The sequence below is a fragment of the Balaenoptera physalus genome (assembly GCF_965194825.1).
Source record: "Balaenoptera physalus genome assembly, chromosome: 7".
NCBI classification, from domain to species: Eukaryota; Metazoa; Chordata; class Mammalia; order Artiodactyla; family Balaenopteridae; genus Balaenoptera; species Balaenoptera physalus.
This window is the reverse complement of record NC_138886.1, coordinates 94,112,772-94,139,828: the sequence shown is the minus strand read 5'-3', so window position 1 is coordinate 94,139,828 and position 27,057 is coordinate 94,112,772. Positions and strand designations below refer to the sequence as shown.

General features: G+C 40.8%; 1 protein-coding gene across 1 annotated transcript in view; it reads left to right on the top strand.

Annotated features, from left to right (window-relative positions):
* The window catches only part of LOC309664496 (dihydropyrimidinase-like), a 78,334-nt gene that overhangs the window by 4,390 nt on the left and 46,887 nt on the right, over nucleotides 1-27,057 (top strand). Inside the window, 4 exon segments of the mRNA XM_082470012.1 lie at nucleotides 10,261-10,323; nucleotides 10,325-10,423; nucleotides 15,769-15,948; nucleotides 17,206-17,428. Of these exon segments, the coding sequence (XP_082326138.1) occupies nucleotides 10,261-10,323; nucleotides 10,325-10,423; nucleotides 15,769-15,948; nucleotides 17,206-17,428 (565 nt within the window).

Below are 27,057 nucleotides of genomic sequence, written 5' to 3'. Positions count from 1 at the left end.
TTTTGGTAAAATGCCATGGAGGTGATTACTTATAATAAGGCAGTGGAAGGTACATGATTAAGCACATATTTATGGTTGTATTTATAGAGCTTCCTCACCTGGTAGAAGAGCTGTGATTCAGAGAGCTTGGTTACAAACCAAATCCCTTATTTTGTTTCTTGCTGGCGCTCCAGGATGGTTTTCAGAAGCTGTGCATGCTGACTGCATGACCTTGGGCAAGTCACTTCCTCTACTGGTGTTGTCAGCATTTCCGAATCTGTAAAACAAGGCAATAGTTAGAACATCTCGGATTAAATTTTTTTTCTAAGTAATGAAAAATACATATATTTATCATTCAGGAAAATGCTGGAGCATTATATTCGCTGATCATACATAGTTGAATGAAGACACTGCTTTTTTTTTTTTAAAAAAGGAAAATACAGAAGAGTATAAAGAAAAATAATATATAAATCATCTATAATTTCAGCATTTTGCTTTTAACATTTTCCTTTCAGATTTTTCTTTTTGGGGGCACATATAAACATTTTTCCTTCTACTAACTGGTGCGTACACTTTGGAATCAACCTTGTTCGTTAAACCTTTCCCCCACGGCCTTCACTGTTGTCAGAGAACGTGATTTCTGTGGCCTGTTGACATCTCCGAGGCTAAGTCCCAGATCTTTCTCTCTGGTCTTGTATCTCTTCCGCATCAGGCTTCCATTTCTGCCCATCGACAATGAATGTCCCACAGGCGCCTCAAACTTCAAGTGCTCGACCCATTTTTCATCCTCTGTTTCCCCAACTGTTAACAGCTCCACTCTCATCTTGTTCGTGTTGGACATTTTGGTGGTTTCCAGCTTTTTTTGGCTTGTGCATAACAATGTTGTGACGTAATTCATCACTCAGATTCCTGATGATTGACGGAGAAATCACCCCTCAGGGTGAAATGCCTGGGCCAGTGAGTGTTAGATCCATCCTAAAGGAGTCTAACATACATCCAAATTGCCTTTCAATTTATGCCCCCCTCACAGCAGTACATCCTAATTCCCATCTCACTGCATCCTAGCTAATTGTGGATATTGACTTTTTAAAAATCTATGCTAATTTAATAGGAAAAACATAGAATTTCGTAATGTTTTTAAACAAGCATTTCTTTAATTGCTTGCAAGGCTGAGCTTTGAACATTCTTGTGTTAATAACTTCCATGTTCCAGCTGTAAGAGTGTATAATTCTGTCATTTCCTTCAGTGGCTATTTACTGATTACAAAGTTAATCTTTGCACTAATCAGAGGAAGAAAATAAAACCACCTCAAAGATTAATTTGCAACCACTTGACATTAAATAGGGCTTTCGGCCTATTGAAGGTATTGTGTGTTAGGAATCCTTTCACTGAATTTTACAGAATCTGGGACTTGCCTTCTTTCAGTTTTCATACTTGAGTTTTGCAGGCTTTTCACTTCCACTGCTTGTTTTCTCCCTCATTTATCTGGACTGCATGCCTTCAGTGTCTGACAGGGGTAGTCAGGATTCAAGGTTTCCTTGACGTTGCTGTCGGGAAAGAAACATTTTTCCTCTAACCTCTTATGTTCAGTTTTTGGGGGCCCACAAATTAAACTGACAAAAGACAGATTCACAAGAGAAAAGACAGATTTTTAAAATTCATGTACATGCAGTGCAAGTTCACAGAAAAATGTGCTTCAAGGAGGCAGTTAGAATTTGGTGCTTCTATATCACCTTAACAAGGGAAGGGGAGGGGAAGAAGGGCACTTATGGAAAAGCAAATGACTTTTAGGAAAGACCAGTGGGTTCTTAGGGGAATAGATGGAGATACGATAGTTCATGACGAGGTCTATTTAGGTGCAGTGCAGGCTTCTAGTCTCAGGTGGTAAGAGTCATCTTCCTGGAAAGGCATTTATGACAATTCAGTTCTTTTGAAAAGCTCTGCTTTTAGGCAGCTAAGGGAGTTCAGGAAAAAAAGCCTATTCTCAAATGCCTTCAGCTCAAAATGATTTTTATGCCGCGGTGGCACATTCTGGACCTTGTCACTGCCGTCTAATATGGAATAACCTTAAGCTAAGGAATTTTCAAGTTGATAGTTATGTTCCGTGAATTCAGTCAACAAATAGTTCTTGGGAACCCACTACGAGCCAGGCATTATGGTTGGGGTTATAGAGATGAAAACTGTGGTCTTTGCTTGCAATGGCAGACAGACTGGAGGTATATGGGGTTCTAATTTATCTTGGCTTTAATAATAAATTATATACAGTGGACTTTTGGACTTGTAGACTTAACTTGGACAATTTGTGACTATTTTTGAGTGAACAATTTTTGATCTGGCATTTCCCCTTGTGTTTAGTAACCATTTATAATTGCTGGCATCGCTGGGCTGCATTTCCAATAGGTGAGCCTCAGCAACTCCCCAGAGCCTTCTCCTCAACACCGTTCTGTGCTTTTTCTCAGATGTCAAGTGACAGTTGAGGGAGGACACTGCAATTTTTCTGTTATGCTTCATTGCATCTAATAGAGGAATTTCATGTTATAGTGAGAGTCATGCGTTCCTGAGCCCTGAGGATCTGTTCACACGTAAAAGCTTAAAATAAAACAAACCATAATCTTTTTATAAAAACAGGAAATTATTGGAGGCATAGATATAGAAATAGGCTATAATTCTGTTTTGTTAAAAGTCCTCGTTAACGCTGATGAGGTAATGGGCTTGGGACAAAACTGAGCATTCAGCTTTCAAGTGTGCTCAGAGTCTACATTCTACAGTAACATTTTCATAGAAGGATTTCAGAAACCGCACAGCCAGGGCTAGCAATATTTTTGAGAAACAAAATTTCACATGAATATGCAACTTGCGCAGCTTTCCCACTTTGCTGTTGGAAAAGTGAACCATCTTAATTCTTCCATCTCATAATTTCTGGGAGACATTCATTGGCCTCTCTTCCTTTCTTCCTTAAACATTTAAAGAGTATTTATGTACTAGGCACTGTAACAGGCACAGGGCCTATGGAGATGAAACTACATCAGCTAAATCAGAATCTCTGGGGGGCAGGATAAAAGTTCCCTAGACCATGCCAGTGTGCAGCCAGGGTTAAGAGTCGCTGGACTAGGTAGAGAGGGGACAGGGAGAGAAGAGTATGGGTGACTTGTCTCTCCGAGGTGGAAAGGAACTCAGATCATGCAGGGCTTTATGGGCTGTGTAATAATTGTTTTCTTCATCGTGAGAGCAGAGGGAAGTCAATAACAGATTGGAAGTGGCCCAGACTAACTGGTCTAGTCTAGTCAGAAGATGAGGGTGGCACAGGGCAACGGAGGTGCGGACGCAGGAAGTATGGAGACTCATGGAGTATGTAGGGGAAGGGATAGGTTGCTGATGGATTGGATTTGGGGATGTAAGGAAGGGAACAGGTAGACGTCAAGGGTGCCTCTTGAGTCTGTGGTTTGCACAGTGGGATGGGTGATGGTGTGATGAATATTTCACATTTGGGGAGGCAAGGAGTGTGGAGAGGCACTGTGGAGGACATCTTTACAAAGCTGGATATGCTTCTAGAGTTGGAACGTAAACTGGGATCATGAAGTTTGTTCTCATAAGTCTTAGTGACTATGAGAAGTCTGAAAATTCAGCCACGTGTTTTTCTCCCTAAGGCTCAAAGGTACTGTTGGATTTCTTTTTGTTTTATTTGGGTCGAGCAGGTCCTCTGATAAATTTTAGGGAAACAAAGTCACTTGTTCTAGGATGAGCTTAGAAATGAAAATTCAGTGACCCCATAAAAGGAAAGAAAATCCTTGGGATGCTTTCAATAATGATTTACAACCTAATACAGTCTTAAATAAAGTCTTGTGTTCTGTCATATTATGACCCCACTGTTGGTTAAGAGTTTATCCCAATTTATGTTCTATCACGTTTTCACGTAAGACAGCACATGCTCTTTTCCCCTCAAGACAAGGTTTTAGACAAGTTGGAAGGTTTTCAAGGGAGAACAGCCAAAGTAATTAGGAGCTGAAAGAACTGATTTATGAGCCAAGATTAGAAAAGGCAAAGGCATTTTGTTTGGCTACCTGACAAATAAAGGAGAAGTCAATCAGCAATAAATACAAAGGAAACAATTAGGTTTTATATAAAAATATGAAAGAAATTTTCACCCTTTACTGGTTCTCCCTCCCCTAAACTCTCTTCATTCTTCAAATGTTGATCCTGGTGAACATTTTGTGAAGTGAATCTAGAAGCATCTGATGTTAAAAGCAATTCAATGAATACTGAAAATATCCAAGGTGAGCTAGGAATGAGATGTTCTGCTGAGTTGGTTTGCTGGATAAAGTTAATTATCCCATGGCTAACAAGTGTGTGGAGGCCAAGAAGCACTGATATGGGCCTTTCCTTGTAACTCTTCTAGGGGCGCATTATTTCAATGGCAGGTGTCGCAGTGATGAACATCACATGAGCTTAATGAAGTTGCGTCTCATTTGTGAATTTACAATTTATAATTTGATGGGACTTGTTTTGTTTTGGTATGGCTTTGGGTTTCCTAAATGCTTGATTCATTTTACCAACCTATGCCTTTCTCCAAGTAATGATTCACTGATGACCTGGGGCAACAGGCTGGAAGTCAGATCACACTAAATGGAAGATGGGATAAGGGGGAATGGCCTGCATAGGGTTGAGGCCCAGAGTAGGCTGAATGTAAGACCTCCTGCTCAAAGCTGTATCCTCCTCCATGTTCCCAATGAGGATTTACCAGCTGTGAGACCCTGGAGAGTCATTTGACCTCTCTGAGCCTCATTATCGTCAACTGTAGAATAAGAAAAGCAATTTCTACCTCTCAGGACTGTAGCAAGGCTTCGTTCAATGAGCTAACGTGTGTAAGATGCTTAACCCAGGACTGGGCATTTGAACAAGCTCTTCTTTCAAGAGGCAGATACTTCCCGGGAGGGGCAGGTCTCCTTCACAGCTCCTGGTGTCCCCTCTAATTGGGATTATAGAACTGCAGCTCTGGCACGTGGCTCCCTGGATCCAGTGGAAAGAAGGCAACGTTTCAGATCTTGAAATAATAGGGATTTGAGATAACTTTGGGCAGCCAAGGGACCCTGGATAACCAGAGAGAACCGAAGAGGCAGGAGGAAGAAAGAGGTTCCAAGGAGGCTGGGGCGCTGACTGTCCGGCCACTGTTTGCCAGGTCCCAGGGTAGCAGCCAGGATCCCTGCGGCAGGTGGATGGATAAAGCCCCAGGGGTTTGGAAAAAGACAGGTTCCGTTTTCAATCCATTGCCTAGGATTGGCCCAGGCTGTCCTGTCCCAGGCACTATAGTTTTTCTAGATCTGTTCCCATTTTGAGGGTGAGGAGAAGGAGGAAATTAGGGAGGAGAAACAGAACAAGAAGAAACCAAAGAAGACAAGTGGTTGCTCCTTTACTGTTCATTAGGGAGATAGAGCATTTGTGATAAATCCTTATTTATGGGCTTTTAAATGATAGCCCCAGGAATTTCAATTTGCTGTAGTTTAAAAAGAAAAAAAAAAAGTGGCCATTTGACCATCACATCTTCAGTCTCATAAGAGGCCCATCGAAGTTGAACTACTTAATTTATATGGCATATGCATGCATACCTGGATTTGTATCACATATATGTAAAATCTTTATTTTTTTCTTCTTTTGAAAGTTAGGCTTTGTTATAGAAAATGTAGCAACTACTGAAAATAAAATTGAACTAGAGGAAAATTCAAAGGATCTGTAGTCACTCCACCCAGAAACAGCCACTGGCTCAGACCTGTTTTGTTTTCTTGCTAAGGGTTGGTATGTTCTGGAGCATGTTGCCATGGCGTCTCTGTCTCTCTGGTTATTTCCCCTGACCTTGGGACCCCTCTGGCCTCCTCTGCAAGGTGACTGCCACATCTTTCTCCTGCGTTTGAGTGCTCTTGTGCTCGGGGCTGCGTTTCTCTGTCTGCAAACACACAGAGTGGACATGTGCCTGAGCACCTCATGCTCAGGGTGCTCTCCGCAGAATTCATGCTCCCTCCAAAGACCAGATCGGCTGCCCTCCTCTGTCCCCTCATCTGCCACCTCTCAGTCACTCCAGCCAAAATCAGCTCCTGGACTCCCGTCACCCCCGCAGCCAGCCAGCCACTGCCTTGCCCTCTGGGAACCATTGCTTCACACATCCCAGTCATCTTTTTTTAAAGTACAGTTGGTTTAGAGTAGTATGTTGGTTTCAGGTGTACAGCATAGTGAGTCAGTGTTTTTGCAGATTATACGCCATTATAGGCTATTACAAGATAATGGGTATAATTCCCTGTCCTGTACAGTATATCCTTGTTGCTTATCTGTTCTATACATAGTTGTTTGTATCTCTTAATCCCATACTTCTTATTTGTCCCTCCCCATCTTCCTTCTCTCCTTTGATAACCACAAGTTTGTGTTCTCTATCTGTGAGTCTGTTTCTCTTTTGCATGTAGATTCTGCCCTTTACCACTTTTCTGCTGATGCTTCCTCACGGACCCTTTTCTCAGAGTTTCTCCCCTGCTGTCAACGGTTACTGAAAGCACTGGCTCTGGAGCCCAATGACCTGCGTCCAATCTTGCCTTTGTTACTCTCTAGCTGTGAGATGTGGGGAGTTATTTCATGGTGCTGTTCTCAGTTTCCTCAACCCTGAAAAGGGGTTAACAATACGACCTGCTGCAGAGCTGATGAGATGGTTAAAACACTTAGGACATCAGAATAGTTCCTGGCACATAATAAGCACTCACTACAAGTTAGATACTATTATCCTTATCGGCAACTGCACATTTATGTCCTAATGCTAATTCAAATCCCAGCTTCCTCTGATCTGTTTCCTTCCTCTGAATTCCCAGGAGTCTTTTCCTCTTCTAGGGAGCTTAGCAATTTTAACTTCCCTTTAGCAATTCCTATACCACATTTACTATGGAAGTGTACTTGCTACCTATTATTACCATCTGATTATTTGATTATAATTGTTTGTGCATGTTTCTGTCTCCCCCTCTAGACGGTCTGATTATTTGTGTGTGTCTGATTATTAGTGTGTCACATGGTGCAGTGACCAGGTGAACCACTGGGGGGGTCCAGTTTCTTCCATTTAGTCCCTTAGTCCTTGCTCTGTACAAGATCAAGAAATGGGCAGATCAAGAAATGGACAGTGTCAAAACACAAGAAACTGGTGATGTTGGTTGCTTCCTGGAATTCAGAATTGGAGGGAAGACTTTTCATTGCATTGTGTGTAACAGCCCACTCACTCCCTGTAATGGCTTACTTGGGTAGACATTTTTTTGGTAATAATTTTATGAAGATGTAATTGATATACAATACCAGTTAGCCATTTAGAGTGTACAGTTTAATGTTCTTTAGTATATTCACAGAGCTGTGCAACCATCACCACAATCAATTTTAGAACATTTTTATCTCCCCAGAAAGAAGCCCATACCCTTTAGCTATCACCCCAACTTTCCCCAACCCCCCTGGCTCCAGGCAACCACTATTCTACTTACTGTCTATGGATTTATCTCTTCTGGACATTTCATATAAATGGAATCATATGATATGTGATCTTTTGTGACTGGATTCTTTCACTTAGCATCATATTTTCAAGGTTCATTCAAGTTGTAGCAAGTGAATCAGAACCTCATTCCTTTTTATGGCCAAATAATATTCCATTGTATGAATATACCACATTTTGTTTATCCATTCATCAGTAGATGGGCATTTGGGTTGTTTCCACTTTTTGATTATTATGGATAATGCTGCTCTGAATATTTGTGTACAAGTTTTTGTGTGGACATGTTTTCATTTCTTTTGGGTATATACTTAGGAGTGGAATTGATGGGTCATATGGTAACTCTCTGAGGAACTGCCAAACTCTTTTCCAAAGTGGCTGCATCATTTTATTTATATTTCTACCAGCACTGTATCTAGTTTCCCCACATCCTGCATGTGATAGACATTTAATATGGAAAGAATTGCTCTTTAAGCTTGATTTTCTAGTTCAGTAGACACTAAAAAAGTACTTTCTTCCAACACTTTAATTAACAGCACTTTCTATTAGAAAAATGCCCTTCAGCCTCAAGGGATATCTGTCAGAAGACATTTTAGAAGGAAGAAGGTGAGAAGGTTAATCTGCATTCGAATAAAAATATAGAGCCTAAAGGATTTTTTCTGGTATTGTCATTATACCAATAGGGATTTCTTAAGAAATGCAAATATGCATTGTTTTGCCATGCATAAGGCAATTGTTATCGAAAGATAAAGTACAGGATCCTGTACAAATAGTGAGATTTCTGAGAGCAAAAAGAGTTGGAGTGGTACCAAGTGACTTAAGGACAAATAAAAATCCATTGAGGTAAGCAAGAACAAGGAGCTAGAATAGAGCTCATGTAGCAGCTGGGACCTTGGGAGCACTCGGCATGTCTGGGGGCCTGTGAGTGGGGGGGAAGGTGACAGGGGTGCAGACCTGGGAGGGAAGCTGGTGGCACTCCCTTCTTTGTTGTAACATGACCATGTTTCTGGTGGTGAGATGAGTCAATGTATGAAAAGTGGGGAAATGCCTGATTCTAAAGCAGTGGTGCAAAGGCTCATCACTCATTGTGGGCTGAAGCTTATGAAGCACTTACCGTGAGTCAAACACGGTATTAAGCACTTTATATACGTCACCCCAGTTTAATCCTCCCAACAACCCTATGGTTCAGGTACAATTATTGTCCTCACTTTACAGGTTAGGAATCAAAGGCACACAGAGGTTAAGAAATTGCTGTCTACACTCCCACGTTCATTGCAGGATTATTCACAATAGTCAAGATATAAATAAATTAACGTGTCCATCTGTGAATGAGTGGATAAAGGAAATATGGTGTATGTGTACAATGGAATATTATCCAGAAAGAGGGAAATCCTGCCATTTGTGACAAAGTGGATGGACCTTGAGGACATTGTGCTTAGTGAAATAAGGCAGACAGAGAAACCCAAATATTACATGATCTCACTTATATGTGAAATCTAAAAAAACCAAACTCAGAGAAACCAAGAGTAGAATGGTGGTTGCCAGGGGCTGGGGACGGGGCGCATGGGGGGAATGGGGAGCTGTTGATCAAAGGACACAGACTTCCAGTTATAAGGTGAATAAGTTCTGGGGATCAAATGTGCAGAATGTACAGAACAATACTGTACAAGGAAAGAAGGAAGGAACGAATTAAGGAAGGAAGGGAAGGAGGAAGGACGGAAGGAAGGAAGGAAGGAAGGAGGGAAGGAAGTGGTTAAGGAATTGCTCAGAGTACCATAGCTGATAAGTGCTGAATCTGAGCTGTGCCCTGGAACCAATAAGCCTCTTTGGTCGGTGCCCTTAACCAGTGCACTAGTATATCCCTGCCTATGTTTTTTTTTTTTCACCTACATTGTCTGAACACAGCAGTTAAAACCACATTTAACCATCTTTTAATCTTAGTTTAAATAAAATCAAAGCCAGTAATTAGTCAAAGACGTGATTTAATAACTTAATAGTTTTTAATCCAGTTGTAATGTAACATAGTGTAACATGCCAGGGAAAATAGAAGCTTCGAGGCAGATCACGCAGGGCCTTGTAGATCATGTTAAAAAGATTAAACGCTATTCCAGAGGCAGTGAGAAGCATTCAGTTTTAAGTCTTGGAGTCAAGGGGCCCCATCTGTGCTTTGGAATTTCCCCCTAATTGCAAAAAGGGGTTTGCATTGGAGGAAGTAAGAGCAAAATTGGGGACATAAAGATCAAGCTGAGGGGTGACACTAAGACCAGAGCATTGGAGATGGATTAGAGGGGACAGCTGAGAATTAAGGAGTCACCAGTTGGTTGTGGGGAATGAAGGCGAGGTGGGAATCACGTGAGTCTCCCAGGATTCTGTGTGGAACACAGTGTAGTTAGAGATAACAGGTCACCAAGATTGATTCTAATGAAATGGATTGTACAATGATGTTTTCTTGAGAAGAAAAATGTTTGAATCGTCTCTGTTTTTCCATTTTGGTTTTTCTTTACAGCCTTCACTATTTTCTTTGGTCAAAGCCATTTTCATTTCATCAGACGTGTCATTCTTTTTGCAGAAGCAATTCCAGCTCTTTGAATACTTCAAACTTTAATTTATGGGACATCTATTCATGTCTCTCTAGATCTTTTAAACAGGCAGCATCTTTGTGCAATTTCCTGGACCCATCAAGTTTGCCCGAGTGCTTGCAAATGCATGTTGTTCAAGGAGATAAATGACTCAACTAGAAAACTGTTGGCTAACCTGTTGAAACTCTCTTGTGATTCCAGGCTGCCCTGGCAGGAGGCACCACCATGATCCTTGATTTCGCCATTCCTCACAAAGGCCACTCACTCCCTCATCGAGGCCTTCGAGACCTGGCGAAGCTGGGCTGATCCCAAAGTCTGCTGTGACTACAGCCTTCATGTGGCGGTGACATGGTGGAGTGAGCAGGTGAACCACTGGGGGGTCCAGTTTCTTCCATTTAGCCCTTTAGTCCTTGCTCTGTGCAAAGATCAAGGAACAGGCAATGTCAAAACATAAGAAGCTGGTGATGTTGGTTGCTTCCTGGAGGTCAGAATTGGAGGGAAGACTTTTCATTGCATACTCTTTTGTACTGTTTGAATTTTGAATCATGTGAGGTATTATCAATTTAGAAAACTAAAAAAAATTTTAAAGCATATGAAGGTGGTAGGATAAATCCCTTATACTCATTCACAAAAGACTTTCCTAATATTTAACTCATGAATTGTAAATACTTTAAATGTAATTTTTAAAAGTACTGGACTTCTCAACTTCAACAATACAGGACGCTTTTAAGCAGTCTTTTCCCACAGATCAGAACTTTAGTTAGAAATGTTTTTAATATCTGGGAAAAAACCAAGGAAGCGACAGACTGGGAATGTGTTCAAGGCCTTCTCCCAGCTGTGCACTAACCTGGTGCTCTGCGAACATCAACACCTGGTCAAAGCATTTCAAAACAGAGCTTACACAACCTTCCGTATCTGCTAATTATTTAGGTCATGGCAGAAATGATAACATGATTCAGACAGAAAAGACAGTTTTGAGAGATGTTAAAATATGTTTATTTTTTTTCCCGTGAAAACATGTATGTGTACTTTGGAAGAAACTTTTACTTGTGGTTTAAATCAATAACATGTTTTTCCACATTGAACTTAATTCAGAACTCGTTTTGCCAGAAAGGGCTCACGGGATGACTTTATTTGAAGTTACCATGTAACTTATGTCCCTCCTTCCTTCCCAAATTTGGACTGTAGACACCAAGTTAATATAAAACAAGTAATCAGTCTTTAACAGATAGTTCAGCAAACATACTAGCAAGGTTTATAGTCCAGAGAAAAAGTTAATTTTTCCCCAGAAACGCCATTCTAACTGAGGCATCTTATCTCTTTCGTGCTTTTAGGGTCTTCCTACCTTCCTACCTTCCTTCTTCCCTCCCTCCCTCCCATCCTTCCTCTCTATCTCCCTTCCTTCTTTCCCTTCTCGCTTCCTCCTTTCCTCCCTCTCTTGTTTTATAAGATAGAGCAAAGGTGAAGATGTTTGCCCTTACCAGCGTTTCTCACACTTTAATATGCAAATGATTACCTGGTGAATATTGTTAAAGCACAGATTATGTTCAGTAAGTGTATTAGTTTGCTAGGGCCGCTGTAACAAAGAACTACAAATTGGGTGGCTGAAACAACAGAAGTGTACTGTCTCACAGTTCCGGAGGCTAAAAGTCTGAGATCAAGGTGTTGGCCGTGTTGGTTCCTTCTGAGGGCTGTGAGGAAGAATCTCTTTCATGCCTCTCACCAGCTTCTGGTGGTTTCCTGACAATCTCTGGTATTGTTTGATTTGTAGGAGCATCACCTGAATTTCTGCCATCATCTTTACATGATGTTGTGTGTGTGTGTGTGTGTGTGTGTGTGTGTGTGTGTGTCTAAATTTCCCCTTTTACTAAAGACACCAATCTTATTGGATTGTGGTCCACCCTGCTGACCTCATCTTTTTTTTTTTTAAAGGTTTTTTTTTTTTTAATTTATTTATTTTTATTTATTTTTGGGTGTGTTGGGTCTCCGTTTCTGTGCGAGGACTTTCTCTAGTTGCGGCGAGTGGGGGCCACTCTTCATCGCGGTGCGCGGGCCTCTCACTGTCGCGGCCTCTCTTGTTGCGGGGCACAGGCTCCAGACGCACAGGCTCAGTAATTGTGGCTCACGGGCCCAGTTGCTCCGTGGCATGTGGGATCTTCCCAGACCAGGGCACGAACCCGTGTCCCCTGCATTGGCAGGCAGATTCTCAACCACTGTGCCACCAGAGAAGCCCTGACCTCATCTTAATTAATTACATCTGCAATGCCCCTATTTCCAAATGTTGACCTGAAACAAATAGACTGCTGGGTATTTCTCCAGCAAAGATGGGTTTATTTGGGATCAGCAGAGAATTGCAGTTCAGGGTCTGCAAGCTTGGCCAGCCACGTGCAAGTCCCCGCAGGGCAAGGGAAGGAGCAGGCTTTCATAGAGGGGGAAAGGAAGCTGGGAGGGCTGTAGTAAACAAAGAGCCCGTGACTTTTCATTGGCTGAGCCCTTGCTAAGAAAGGAGTCTTTTTTTTTTTTTTTTTTCCCCTGTGTTGATATGCAGGTGTGAGAGCTCCCCCTTCTGGTCTCCCGACATCCGCTTAATTGAGGTTTCTATTTATTAATTTTTTACACAAGTGAGGTCACATTTGGTACTGGGGGTTAGGACTTCAACATATGAATCTGGGGGGACACAGTCAACCCATAGCAGTAGGTCTGGGGCAGGGCCTGAGATTCTGCATTTCTAACAAGCTCCCAGGTGGTGCTGATGGTGCGAGAGCAATACAGTATAGTGAGACTTACCCATGGGTATGGATGTGGATGACAGGGACGTTTAACGAGGTCACCTTCAGAAAGGCTCTTCTACTCAGGGAGTAATAGGTATTTCATCTGAGCAATGCAGATTATAATTCCCTTTGGGAACCCCATCGTGTGAATATTCCAACAATGTTTAAAGCATTTTTTTTCTGACTATAAAAAATAAGAGACTCATGGTAGAAAATATGAACTTGAAGCTTAAAAAAATGAGGCACACTATCCCAAGTCCTACCTTTGCTGTTGTCACTTAATGTACCTTGGAACCCATTCCATCATTTCAGTGATGACCACTCTCAACATTTTGGTGTTTGCCGTTCCTTTTCATGCATTTATTCATCCAACAAAAAGCTATTGAGTGGCCACTATGGACCAGGCACTCTTCTAGGATATAGCAAGGGACAAACTGTACAAAGGCCCTGCTCTTATGGGGTGGAAATTCTAGAGGAGGAGGCAGGCCATCAACAAGTAACTATATTATATGCCAGGTGATAAAGCGCCATGGAGGAAAGTAAGGAAAATTAGTAAAGGAATAAATAGTGATGGAAGTGAGTAACTTAATATGTGATATTGTCATTTTTAAAACTTTACTGATTCAGTAGGGAAAAGTTGCGTTGTTTTAAAAAATAAATTAATTAATTTATTTATTTATGGCTGCGTCGGGTCTTCGTTGCTGCACGCGGGCTTTCTCTACTTCTGGCGAGCAGGGGCTACTCTTCATTGCTGTCTGTGGGCTTCTCATTGCAGTGGCTTCTCCTGTTGTGGAGCACGGACTCTAGGCACGCGGGCTTCGGTAGTTGTGGCACGCAGGCTCAGTAGTTGTGGCTCACGAGCTCTAGAGCACAGGCTCAGCAGTTGTGGTGCACCTGCTTAGTTGCTCCGCGGCACGTGGGATCTTCCCGGATCGAACCCATGTCCCCTGCATTGGCAGGCGGATTCCTAACCACTGTGCCACCAGGGAAGTCCCTATTTTGTACTTTTTAATCAGTAGGAAGGTTAACATTTTTTCCATGTTTATTAGTCATTTGTATATACTGTTTGAACTGTAACATTTTTTACCTAGAATGTTAGGGTTTTTCTTAGCAAGTAGAAACAGCAATAACTCTTTTTAAATTTTTTATTAACTAAAAGCTATAATCCTATGTCTGTTATACATTTTTATGTTTTGTTGTATATTTTTGTTTTATATTTTATGTTATATATATATATTTATTTGTATGTGTGTGTGGGTTTTTGTTTTAACATGTAGAAATTCAAGCAATTTTATTTGATCAAGTCTTCTGACTTTTCCTTTGAAGTTTTTAGTCTTTGATGAGACTAGAATTGGACCTGCAAGGGCAATTACTAAGCTAGTTTTGATCTGAACTTGTCCCTTACCGTTGGTGTGATGTTACGATTTATAATAAGAAATGCATGTCTGGTCTTCGTTCCCATTTCCTGCACAGAGCTCCTAAAACCCCTGGAATTTCCTAAGTGATGAGAACAACAAAAGTGTCTTTTATTATGTTAAAGAGGTGATTTTTAGACCGCACCTAAAGATGGGGGCTGATTGACCCAGGAGCCAACTGTATTATTAGAGGGTTGAAAATTGCAGTCCCAGCCAGCTGACCTCCGGGGAGGGCAGAGGGGCTGGAGTCTGGATCAGTTGCCAATGGCCAATGCTTTAATCAATCATGCCTGTGTAATTGAGCCTCCGCAACAACCTAAAAGGATAGGATTTGGAGAGCTTCCAGGATGGTGAGCAAATGGAGATTTGGGGAGAGTGGCGCTCTCAGAGAGGGCATTCAAGCCCCGTGCCCTTTCGCCATTCCTTGCCCTGTGATGTACCTCTTCCATCCAGATGTTCATCTATATCCTTTATCGTTTCCTTGTATCATAAACTGGTGATCCAGTAAGTAAAATGTTTCTCTGAGTTCTGTGAACCGCTTTAGCAAATTAATCGAACCCATGGAGGGGGTTGTGGGAAGCTCTGACTTATAGCCAGTTGGTCAGAAGTGCAGGTAACAACCTGGACACCCCATAGCACTGAACGCTTAACTTGTGGAATCCAGTGCAGTCTACCTGGTGCAGGTAGATAGTGTGAAAATTGAGTTTAATTGTAGGATACCCCCCTGCTGGTGTCTGGAGAGCTGCTTGGTGAGGGTGGGGAACCTCCCCACCTCCACACATTGGAATCGGTGATCAGAACCTGATCAGAACCTTTTAGTTGGCAACCCAGAAGGCTCCTGAGGCTTCTGACAGGTCCAGAGTCGCTCAACTCCCAGGAGCTGCCAGTGGCTCAGTCTGCATCTTCCACTACCTTCATCTCTGAACTCATCCTGTAGGTTTCAGATTTGACCCCAAACCCTTACTTCGCATTAGCTCTGATTCCTTCTAGAGACACAATTGCTTCTGTTGCTGCCAGTGGCTTTGTTTTCATGTTCTAGAATAATTTCTTCTCATCAGGAGATAGATGCTGAGAATTTCATCAAGTATAACAATGAAGTATTTGGGGGAAATACTATTAACTCTTTCATGATTTAAAAGTATCGTAGGGACTTCCCTGGTGGTCCAGTGGCTAAGACTCTGCACTCCCAATGCAGGGGGCCTGGGTTCGATCCCTGGTCAGGGAACTAGATCCCACATGCCGCAACTAAAGATCCCGCCTGCTGCAACTAAGACCCAGCGCAGCCAAAATAAATAAATAATTTTAAAAAAATAAAAAAATAAAAGTATCGTAGCAACAGCAATTCATCACATGAAATGAGGTCTAACCTAGGGGAAAGATCAAGACCTTAATTACATTTTTCTGGAGTTCAACTGATGTCCTTATTTTACTTCATTTTCTTCTGAATGCAAGATTTTGGAGAATGCTGATATTATCTTTAAATTAAAGAGTGACATTTTGTTGTGGTTTTTGTGCCCTTTTAGGTTAAAGAAGAAATGAAAATCCTTACCCAAGATAAAGGTGTGAACTCCTTCAAGATGTTTATGGCCTATAAAGATCTGTACATGCTGAGAGATGGGGAGCTGTACAAGGTCTTCTCTCGGTGCAAGGAAATTGGAGCAATTGCTCAAGTTCATGCAGAAAATGGAGACCTAATTGCAGAGGTAAGTAACTGCCTTCCAGAACTTCCACAGAAATGAAAATGGCCATAACTTAAGGTGAGGATGACTGGCCCCATGTAGGTAAATTCTTTTAATGGATTGGAAGAAAGGAAATTCAGAAACTAATTTTATGTGGCTTGGAAACACGTGACTTGAATTACTTGCTGCCTGGCTCTGAGTTTTTTGCAGGTGGTATATGTATTGGAATGAGGAGTTCCCTTTTTCAAATCAGTTATTAGATCTCAGACAAGGTTTATTCTAAAAACACAAATATTTTTCTTTGTGTCCCTAGCATTTTTTTTTTTTTAGGTAGCTCAAGCTGCTGGTTCAGAATGCCAAAGTGTGGACATCGGTGAAATCTGATGACTAAAGCAGTGCATTAGGTAGCTGTTTAAAGCCCCATTCTTTTCAGAAACTGGGTATTAAAATGTGCTGTGGAGGAATCTAGATGATATTTCTCATGTTAGTTCCATTATTAATGCCCGAAGGGTACACCATCTGCAAGATTTAAAGAGCTGTCTCTTACCCTTTATGTTAGCTGATCTTTCTCTCTCCCTGGGCTCACTTCCCATTAAAGTCAGTGAGATGGAGGCCCCATGGCCAGGATGGGGGGGGTGTGGTGCGCAGGGGGGCTGATAAGAGGAAAGCATGAGCTGTAAGCTCAAACACACCAGGTTTAAACTGGACTCCTCCGCGTCCTAGCTGTGTGACACCAGGCGAGTGATTTTGACACTCTGAGTCTTGACTTCCTGCCTTTTTTGTAAGGAAGGAATAACACTTTTGGAGAGAGGAAATACTGGTCTAATATCACTCCGTGGATTGGGGGAGGAGGCAGTGAAGAGAATGAATCAGTAAAACGTAGAACTAATTACATAATAGCATGAGTCGCTTCATCAAGGATATAATATGGGGGACTAGAATACTTTGTTTTATTATATTTTGTTCTGAACCAATAAAAAGTCTTAAATATGGACACTACTTTTCAAAGACTGTAATTAGAACAGACCTCATTATCTTTGTCACCGTTTCAATCAAAATATTTTGATTGTGAAATATGTATATGAAAAATTAACACATGCTTTGAGAGTAGTAGATTATTTTTACCCAAAACACACACTGTCTATGCCACAGTCACACACACCTATACCTATTAGATCTAAAATAAAAGCCTGGCAGTGCATTCGTTTCACAACAAAATTATGGGAGTTGTCGTTAGTAAACCTTTCTCACCGGTGTGCATGTTCCTGCTGCCTTTTTTAGGGAGCGAAGAAGATGTTGGCTTTGGGGCTAACGGGTCCCGAGGGCCATGAGCTGAGCCGCCCAGAAGCGGTGGAGGCAGAGGCCACGCTGAGAGCCGTCACCATAGCTGGCGCCGTGAACTGCCCTCTGTGCGTCGTGCACGTGATGAGCAAGTCCGCAGCAAGGGTGATAGCAGATGCCAGGAGGGATGGTAATTCCCGAACTGTAGCCTCGCTTACAACTAGTACTGTTAGCTGAAGAGTAAGGTAAAATAACGCCAACCCCTGCTTTTGCTTATCAGAAAGTTGCCCATGAATTTCCACAACTTTTCTTTCTTTTTTATTTTGAATCTTTGAATTTTATTTTTTTATACAGCAGGTTCCTATTGGTTATCTATTTTATACATATTGGTGTATATATGTCAATCCCAATCCCAACGATTCTTCCTCCCTTTTTATTAGCATCCTTTCTGTGTTCTCGCAGTCTTACACGTCTGTCTGTTTCTGCCCTCTTCAGCCGCAAACCCCGCCCTTCACACCACTAACTGCCAACTCTCCAGTGAACTTTACAGAAGCTTCCCTGGCTCTTAGGCACCTCCGCTAGCCCTTCCAGTACCTGAATCAGGGTCAGGCAGGGCACACAGTAGGTGCTCCACAAATTTCTTTTGAATCGAATTGATTCGTCTCACAGCAACTTGGTTGTTGGCGCGATTGAAGCAATTATCCAAATAGTGTTTTTATGACAATTATTTTAAGATTTTTAAAGCAAAGTTATGTTTACTCCAAATTGCTTAATTGCCTCACTTCTATAGTGTAATTTTATATGTAAACAGTCATCTTAAAAGAAAGAGAAAATCTCCTATTTTTGATAAGAATTGAACATGGAAATAATTTTATTCATTGGCCAGTACTGGGAAAGGAAGAATGAAAAACAAATGAGGTGTGTTTTATTCAGTACTTTAGACCCTTCTGGGATGTGGTACTGGTTTCTATCTCTCACTTTTAGGAACCTGGATAATCAGAAATCGTTGTGTAAATCATCCTGGCTATTTGTTTTTTAAACTGAAACTGGCTGCATTTTTATAACATGGATCTTAAAAACTATGAAAATAGATTTGGCATGTCTATAATTGACACTAAAATAATTTTTTTCAAAATTGCTTCTTGTTGCTTGAGTTTCAATAAGGATTTTGTGCAAGCTAAATGGATTTTTAAATGTAATATATCAGTATCGTGTACTAAGAGTCACCTCAGTTTCACACAGGAGTTAATAAGGTCTTACTACCAGCCATTTCTGGTTGCTTTTTTTCCCCACATATAGTATAATTTCAGTATAAAAGAGCATACCACTTCAAAAAGAATCTGTACTTCAATTTTAAGTTATAGCTTTAGGTTTTGCCACCAGATGGCGCCGTTGCTAGCTCTATGAAATTGGTTTTCTCTATTTGCTTTGTAAGTGGTGTACCGTGTGTCCCATAGCCTGTCAGTTAGGTCCGTAATGTCAGAATATGGTTTAACAAACAGCAAAATCAGCAGAAATGGTCAATCTTAACCCACCAGCAATCTGTGATTTTGCCAGTTGTGTCAGGAAACAGTTTCTCGATTAGAGTATTTATTTTGCATTGGGATAGAATTCCATTAGCAGCGGAGTAAGTCTAGGGAAGGTTTTAGAATGTAAATCGTAGGCAGAAAACTATTAAAATTAAATATGAATATTTTAATTTTATTTTAAATTATTTTTAAATATAATTTTATATTTTGAATATGTAAAACGTGTACCTGGCCCAAAAGTCAAAGTGATATATTAAAAGATATATTCTCAGGGATATCTTGCTTCCTTCCCTAGCTTCTTCATCACATACCCCATAAGTAATTATTTTTATTAATTTATTTCTGGCCTACCCTGTAGTGTTTCTCTTTATGAAAAAGCAACATATCTATATTTTTATTTCTCTTTCTTTCCTACTTGAAAGGTAAAATCCATAGTGTTCTGTATCTTGTTTTTTCCTACTTGAAAATATGTCCTAAAGGTCAGCTCATATTAGGTATAGAGAGCTTCCTCATTCTTGTTTACAGGTGCAGAGCATGCCACTGTATTTGTTCAACTAGTCTCTAATTATGGATATTTGGGTCGTTTCCAATCTTTAGCTGTTACAAATAGAACCACAGTGATGTCCTATGCCTATGCTATTTCATATTTGTGGAAGGTGTATTAGTCTCCTATTACTGCTGTAACAAATTACAGCAAACCTAATGGCTTAAAACAACACACATTTATTATCTTATAGCTCTGGAGGTCGGAAGTCTGCAGTCGGTCACACTGGGCTGGAAGCAAGGTGTTAGCAGGGCTGTGTTCCTTCTGGAGGCTCTAGGGGGTATGCCCTTCCTTGCCTTCTCTAGCTTCTAGAGACCACCTACATTCCTTTGTTCCTGTCTCCCTTCCTCCATCTTCACAGCCAGCAATGGTGGATGGAGAACATTGCATTATTCTGATCTCTCTCTTCTACTTTAAGGGTCCTTGGATGACATTGAACCCACCTAATTAATTCAGGATAATCTCCCTATCTCAAGATCCTTAATTTACTCACATCGGTGAAGTCCCTTCTGCCAAGTAGGGTTAACATATTCACAGGCTATGGGGATTAGGACATGGACATCTTTGGGGCACCATTATTGTGTCTCCCACAAAAGGGTAGCCTCAGGGTAGAGTCCTAGAAATGAGAACCTGGAAATGGTTCAAAGGGCAAGTGCATATCTACTTTTTGGACGTTGCTAAATCCCTTTGCAAAGGGGTTGTAAACATGAAATACTTAAAATGTCAGCCCAAATGATCTACCGTAATAACACTTGTGAAAATACTCTAACGCGCAATTTTCCGAGGCAGCAGAGGTCCAGAATAAATTAGCACGAGAGGTTGTTCCATCGCTGGCATGTGACCTCTCACAGGTGGTCAAGCAGTGTCAATCCATTCACATGGTGACTGCGTCAGCCAATCCAAGGGCAGATCCATGGGGAGTACAGAGTGACAAGAGCTGGTGGACACACTGACCTTTTATAGAAGATCCCTCTACTCTGTATGCATTTATCATCTAACGTAGTTTCTGAACATAAAAGAGCAAGATACATCTATTCATTGTTATCTTGTTTAAAGAAGAAAAAATTCAGCCTTATAGATTTGTAATATGAACATCTGTAGATACCTTTGCCAGCCCATTCCATCATCTAGGGCCTTGCCACTCAGAGTGTGGTCCCTGGAACACAGTGCTGACATCCCGTGAGAGCTCGTTAGCGATGCAGGTCCTTGGACCTCATCGCAGATGCACTGAATCAGAATGTGCCCTTATAACCAGAACCCCAGGTGATTCCTATGCGTATTGAATTTGAGACTCACTGCCCCAGGAGGCACAAAAGATACCCGATTAGTAACTGTCTCTATTGTAGTTGCCTAGCAATACAATGCTCTTATTACCTTGGATTTTATTGTTGAATTGCCAACTATATACCCCAAAGATAGCGACCTGAGGGTTAATGATTATAACAGCTAACTTTGTTGAGTGCTTAATATGTGCTTGGCACATATTTTAATATATCCTTTATCTCATTTCAAGTTTTATTATAGATTATCTCATCAATGCATTGTAATATACAATCTTTTTTTAAATTGTCATAACAATGCTTCAAGCTAAATTTTTTCACTGTTTTGTGACTGATGAAATTGAGGCTTGGAAAAGTTTGGTAAATTAAGCCCATGATCACTTTACTAGTACGTGCTAAACCTGAAATTCAAGTCTATCCAACTCCAAAGCCCACATTTTTTATTACCCTCCACCCTGTTCCAGAAGAAATCAGTTTACAGAGTTGGGAAATGCAGATACCAAGTTTATATTTAATTGGTTTTGTTTATTGGCCTTACATTTTTAACAGATTTATTTAAAATATTGCCATCATTTTGTTATTTTTTTATCATTGTTAAAAGGAGAAAACATTCCAGAAATGGAAATGGTCAAGAATCTATTAAGTGAAGAGTAAACATCTTCTATCTCTCTCAGCTCAGTCCTTGGAACTAGCAATTTTTAACCATGTCTGTTTTTTTGGTGGTTTCCTTCAAATTTCTAAACCATAAATTTGTAAGTAGTGACTTATAAATTTTTGACAGTATCACTTGACTCTGAGTGATGAAAAAAGAACAGTCTAGCCTACATAAATCTTACCTCTCACCTCCTGAGTTTTGTTAGTAGTAAATGTTCACTTCAGGTAATATTACTTAAATTTATGTATTTTGGCTATTTTTTGTGTGTGGTATCTCTTTATTCTCTACTAGGCTGAGAAGGAATTGAGAGGCCCAGCATCACCCTCTCTGCCCCCTCCCGACTTCTTTCAGCCGTATTATTATCTTTACATGGACAGGAGTTACCGCATTTTCAGTTGGCTTTAGAACTAGAATCAGGTCTTTCAAGCTTTGTCTATAGGTTAGGTCTAAAATTTAGAACTGTTATAAAGTAAGATTGTGGAAATATTCTTCTTGGTAGAAACAATTCAGGAGAAGAGAACCTCAGAGGAATTTATATCACTAACTTGAGAGTGAAAGCTAATGTCATTTAACTCTTGGAGAGGCCATCGCCAAGTGTCAAGGTGAAGTGGGTTTCCTTTCCTACACTCCCATAAGATTAACGGCATGCCTTATTTTAATTGGCTACATATTTAGACCATTATTGTCTTGTAAAGTTTTTTTGGGCTTGGAATTTTTCCAGTTAGCTCTTTTGAATATAGGTTCAGAAAAGAAACATGTACACCTTCTATATCATGAAGATTTTCTAGCTTCTACCTCATACCTTCTATTGAATGGAATCAGCTTCTATTGAAATGAATCAGCTCTTCTTGCAGAGATATTTTTTTAGGAGGAGAATCTTTTGGCTTTCTGCTTTATTTTTATACTTTCCAAGCTGTAGAGATGCCATCCTTGGATTTCTTTTCACAGAATCCTAGGTTGGATATACTGTTTCTTGGATCCCATCTCTCCCCTTTCCTTGAATTACTGTGAAGATTCTCATGTAATTTTTTTTTTTTTTAATACTAATTGTAAAGTCTGCAGTGGATATATAGGTGTTCAACTTTTTTCCAGATTTTATGTTTTTGTTTTTAAATTTTGTATTTATTATTTATTTATTATTTTTATTTTTGGCTGTGTTGGGTCTTCGTTTCTGTACGAGGGCTTTCTCCAGTTGCGGCAAGTGGGGGCCACTCTTCATCGCGGCGCGTGGGCCTCTCTTGTTGCGGAGCAGAGGCTCCAGACGCTCAGGCTCAGTAGTTGTGGCTCATGGGCCCAGTTGCTCTGCGGCATGTGGGATCTTCCCAGACCAGGGCTCGAACCCATGTCCCCTGCATTGGCAGGCAGATTCTCAACCACTGCGCCACCAGGGAAGCCCCTCTCATGTGATTTTTTTAAAAAATATTTATTTAGTGAGTTATTTCGCTGCATCGGGGCTTAGTTGCCCTGCAGCATGTGGGATCTTAGTTCCCTGTGTCCCCTGTGCTGGAAGGCAGATTCTTAACCACTGGACCACCAGGGAAGTCCCTCTCATGTGAGTTTTAAAGGAAGAGTGTTAGAAGGTAAATTTTCTGATTCTTTGTCCTCAAGCTTGTTTGCAACTTGAATGGACATAGAATTCTAGGTTCAGAATTACTTCCTTGTGAATTATAAGGGCACCATTTCATTCTCTTCTGGCGTCTAGTGTTACTGATACATAGACAAATGCCAATAAAATTCATGTCCGTTTGTCATTTTTTTCACCATCCGGAAGATTTTTATATTTCCTCTTCATTTTAGACTTCCAGAAATTATATTAAGACTATGTTTAGCAGTAGGATTTTTAAAAATTCACCTTCATGTTCAGATGTCTGTTTAATCTGAAGGCTGATCTTTTTTTTTTTTTTTTTTTTTTAATTTATTTATTTTTGGCTGTGTTGGGTCTTCGTTTCTGTGTGAGGGCTTTCTCTAGTTGCGGCAAGCCGGGGCCACTCTTCATCGCGGTGCACGGGCCTCTCACTGTCGCGGCCTCTCCCGTTGCGGAGCACAGGCTCCAGACGCGCAGGCTCAGTAGTTGTGGCTCACGGGCTTAGTTGCTCCGTGGCATGTGGGATCTTCCCAGACCAGGGCTCGAACCCGTGTCCCCTGCATTGGCAGGCAGATTCTTAACCACTGCGCCACCAGGGAAGCCCCTGAAGGCTGATCTTTGATTCTGAAATTTTTTCTTCTATTATTTCCTTCATATTAATTTTCTCTGTTCCTCTCTTGGAACTCCAGTATAAGACCTCTTGAACTAAGCCTCCATGTCCTTTAACTACTTTCACCTTTAAAAAAACCTGCTTTTTGCTCTGTATTTTAGGAAAGGATTTTGTTTACTTCTTCTTTCCTTCTAATAAACTTTAATTTTGGTAATGATATATTTATTTCCAAGAAAACACTTGTTCTCTGATAGCTCTTTTTTTTTCCTACAGTTGCTTACTTTTAAATTTTTTTCCTTCAATAGATGAGATCTTTTTGACCTCATTAGAATACTAACAGATTTTTTTTTTTTTTTAATTCTGTTTCCTGGATTATCTTTGTTTCTTGCTGAGTCAATTTTTCAGTTTTTTTTTTAAACATCTTGGCCCTTCTTTTTATGTTGTTTGTTTTTTCTTGAAGTGTCTGGTGATCTTGGGCTGTCTGTATTCATGACTGGACAGTTCAGGTGATTAGAGTAAGGAGCTGGTGTGGATTCCCTCTGCTGTTGAGCAGGCCCCGCCCCCAAATGAGAGCAGCAACAATGAGACTATGAACTTTGTGAATGTAAATGGGGCGTGGTCACTGGTGAGCTTCGGTTTTCAGGTGAGCTTCACTCTGTAGCATCAGCACCACCTTAGAAAGCTTTGTTCCCCAGGCAGAGGGTGGGATGAGGGCTAACTGCCCCAACTCATCCCCTTCCCCACACCAGGAGGAATGTCTGTCATGACCCTTCTGCTCGTTTGAGTTCAAGCTGTAGCTGCTTCTACTTTCCTTTAGAAGCATTGCCATCCCATCAGCTTTCTGTCTTCCTACAATCTGTCATAACCTCTGGTCGGCCATGGTTCCTCTTTTTATTCTCAGCACAGTTTTGGATTTTGTTCATCTGTTGTACATCTTCACCAGGGTTTGATGTGAACTGGGAAGCAAGAGACGGGAATGCATGTTCAGTCCATCAACTTTCTTTCAAAGCCTGCGGTTTCCCTACCATGATATTTCCTTTTAGCATTCAGCACCTGCAATAAAAAGTGAAAAGCAGGTTACAGGGAAAAGAAGAAAGCTTTCACATGCAAGCCATGGAAAGCTGAGTTGCCTTTGACCGTTTGCAAGGAATTTCAATTTCATGCTTATTTCAAGTCTCAGTTAATCTAAGTTGAGTAACTAGGTTAGTTCCCATCTTTACTGTGAGAAGCCACTTTTGCAAAAAATGAGGCAAAGGAATCAGAAGGCTGTCCCTAGGGTGTTATCCTTTTCTTCCAGAAGCAGAATCCCCCCTCCCTTGCTCCATACCCCCAGTATAAAGTTGGACAAACCAGCTGAAATTGTATCTCATATACAAGTTCCCACCTACCACTCTCAGACCTCTCTCACTCACTGTACTCTAGTCTTTGTCCAAATAGTATATGTGTCAATATATGTCATTTGTTTCAGTGGCAGAGGTATTTTTTACTTTGGTTTGAGTAGCTTTGGGTATCGATGTTCCTTTTCTGCCGTGTATTGACATATGGAATTAATAATGTTTAAAAAAACATATTGTTCACCTCTCCTTCCCACCTCCCAGTAAAACTTGCATGCATATGGATTCATTACTTTTCTGGTGCTTTGCTCAGAATGGTGGCGATTTCTCCCAGCAACTTACTTGATGCTCTCTTTGGTGTATATCTGTTATAATAAATTTGTTTACCAATTAATGACTGAAATTTTCAGTACTTTTTTTTAGTTCCCTGTTTAACTTGTTTTAATTTACCTTAATAAAGCTAATTCTATTTTATATCCATATTTGTGTCTTTAGGGGATAAATATGACTCTCACTTGAACTTATTAATAAAATGTTTTCTTTATGCTTTTCATAAAAAACCAAGTTATTGGACATCTAATATATGCTTGGCACTGTGCTCTTGGCATTGGATTTGCAAAAATGATTAAGATAACTTTGGTTCTCAGGTAGCTCACAGTGAACTGGGCTACATGATGGTTGGGGGTTTTTGTTTGCTTTGCTTTGCTTTGGTTTTGGTTTTCCATGTTGTAGAAAGCTTTATTTTCTAGGCTTATTGCTGTAAAATATAAACTTCTCTTACAGAGAGGTTTAGATGTCCTATTTTCCATTTTATTTAAACTCTGCCCCCCCCCCCCCCACAGCGTATTTCTTTTGTATTTGGGGACTAACAGGGAAAAAGGGCCACACAGAGGCCACTCTCTGCCCATGTGGTCACACTGCCCCCTGCTTGTTGGTGCTGAAGAGAGAAAACCAAATCTCACGCAAGTACTATGAGCTGATGCTTGGTAACCAGTGCTTTTCCTAAGAAAGGGTTGATGTGTGCCCGAGTTAAGGTGGATTTGAATCTCAGGCTTCCTTTTTTCTCTCTTGTGCATGAACATCCGAACATCCCTTGTCCTTTAAATTTAGAACAAGATGATTTACCTTATGTCCAACTGCAAAGCAGTTCAAGACTGCCCATTTTAAAAGATTAAAAAAAAAAAAAAGAATTGTGTAACCATAAGGAAACTAACATTTGTAGAATGTATTTGTTTGCTGCTCTAACAAAGTACCACAGACTGGGTGGCTTAAAACAACGGAAATTAATTTTCTTACAGTCCTGGAGGCTAGAAGTTCAAGACCTAAGTGTTGGCAACATTGGTTTTCCTGTGGGCACTGAAGGAAGGATGCGTGCGCTCCAGACCTCTCTCCTTGGCTTGGAAGGGCTGTCTCCTCCCTGTGTCTTCACGTTGTCTTCCCTCTGTGTGTGTGTGTGTGTGTGTCCAGATTTCCTCTCCTTATAAGGACCCCAGTCGTATTGAATGAGGGCTCACTTCTAATGACCTCATTTTAACCTAATTACCTCTTTAAAGCGCCCTATCTCCAAATACAGTCACATTCTGAGATACTGGGGGTTAGGACTTTAACATGTGAATTTTGACAAGGGACACAATTCAGCTCATAACATGAAGTGACTGCAGGATCCCAGGAAGATGCTAGGTATTTTCGTATACGTTAAGTTGTTTGATCCTCACAAAATTGCCACACTAGAGGGACTTTATGATCCCATTTCATAGATGAGAACAGCTGAGACCAAGAGCAATGACTTATCATGCACAAGGTCACCAACTAAAAGCAAGATCAGGATTTGAACCTAAATCTGTGTGAGCTACTTTATTATGCTGCTTCTACATATTTTCCTTCTCAATTATTTTCTTTCTTTGTAAGTGTAATATTTTGAATGCAAGCAAAGCCCAGGAAGGTTCTACTTTATCCTTCTAGCTGGGAGAAATTATTTTTATAAAAGCGTTTGGCCTTCTGTTTGGCAGGCAGTGCTTCCACTCCTGGGCACCTATGCCAGCTTCTCTGCATCTTTCAACCTTTTCTAAAAGATCCCATGACTTGATTACATGCTGCTCCCAAATTCAGACAAGATGTTGACATCTGCTCTGTCACTTTCATCTAATAAACAATGGGCTGTCTGGTCAGGGATGGGGCGTAGTTTTGGTTGCTTTGACATGTTTCACTATTTGGAAGTCGTAACAATGTCTCAGAGAGCGGAACTCCTTTAACTGGGAGATTGCATCATAAGTGAAGACTCTTTTTTGGTTTTGAGCTAAAGGATGGAGAAAGAA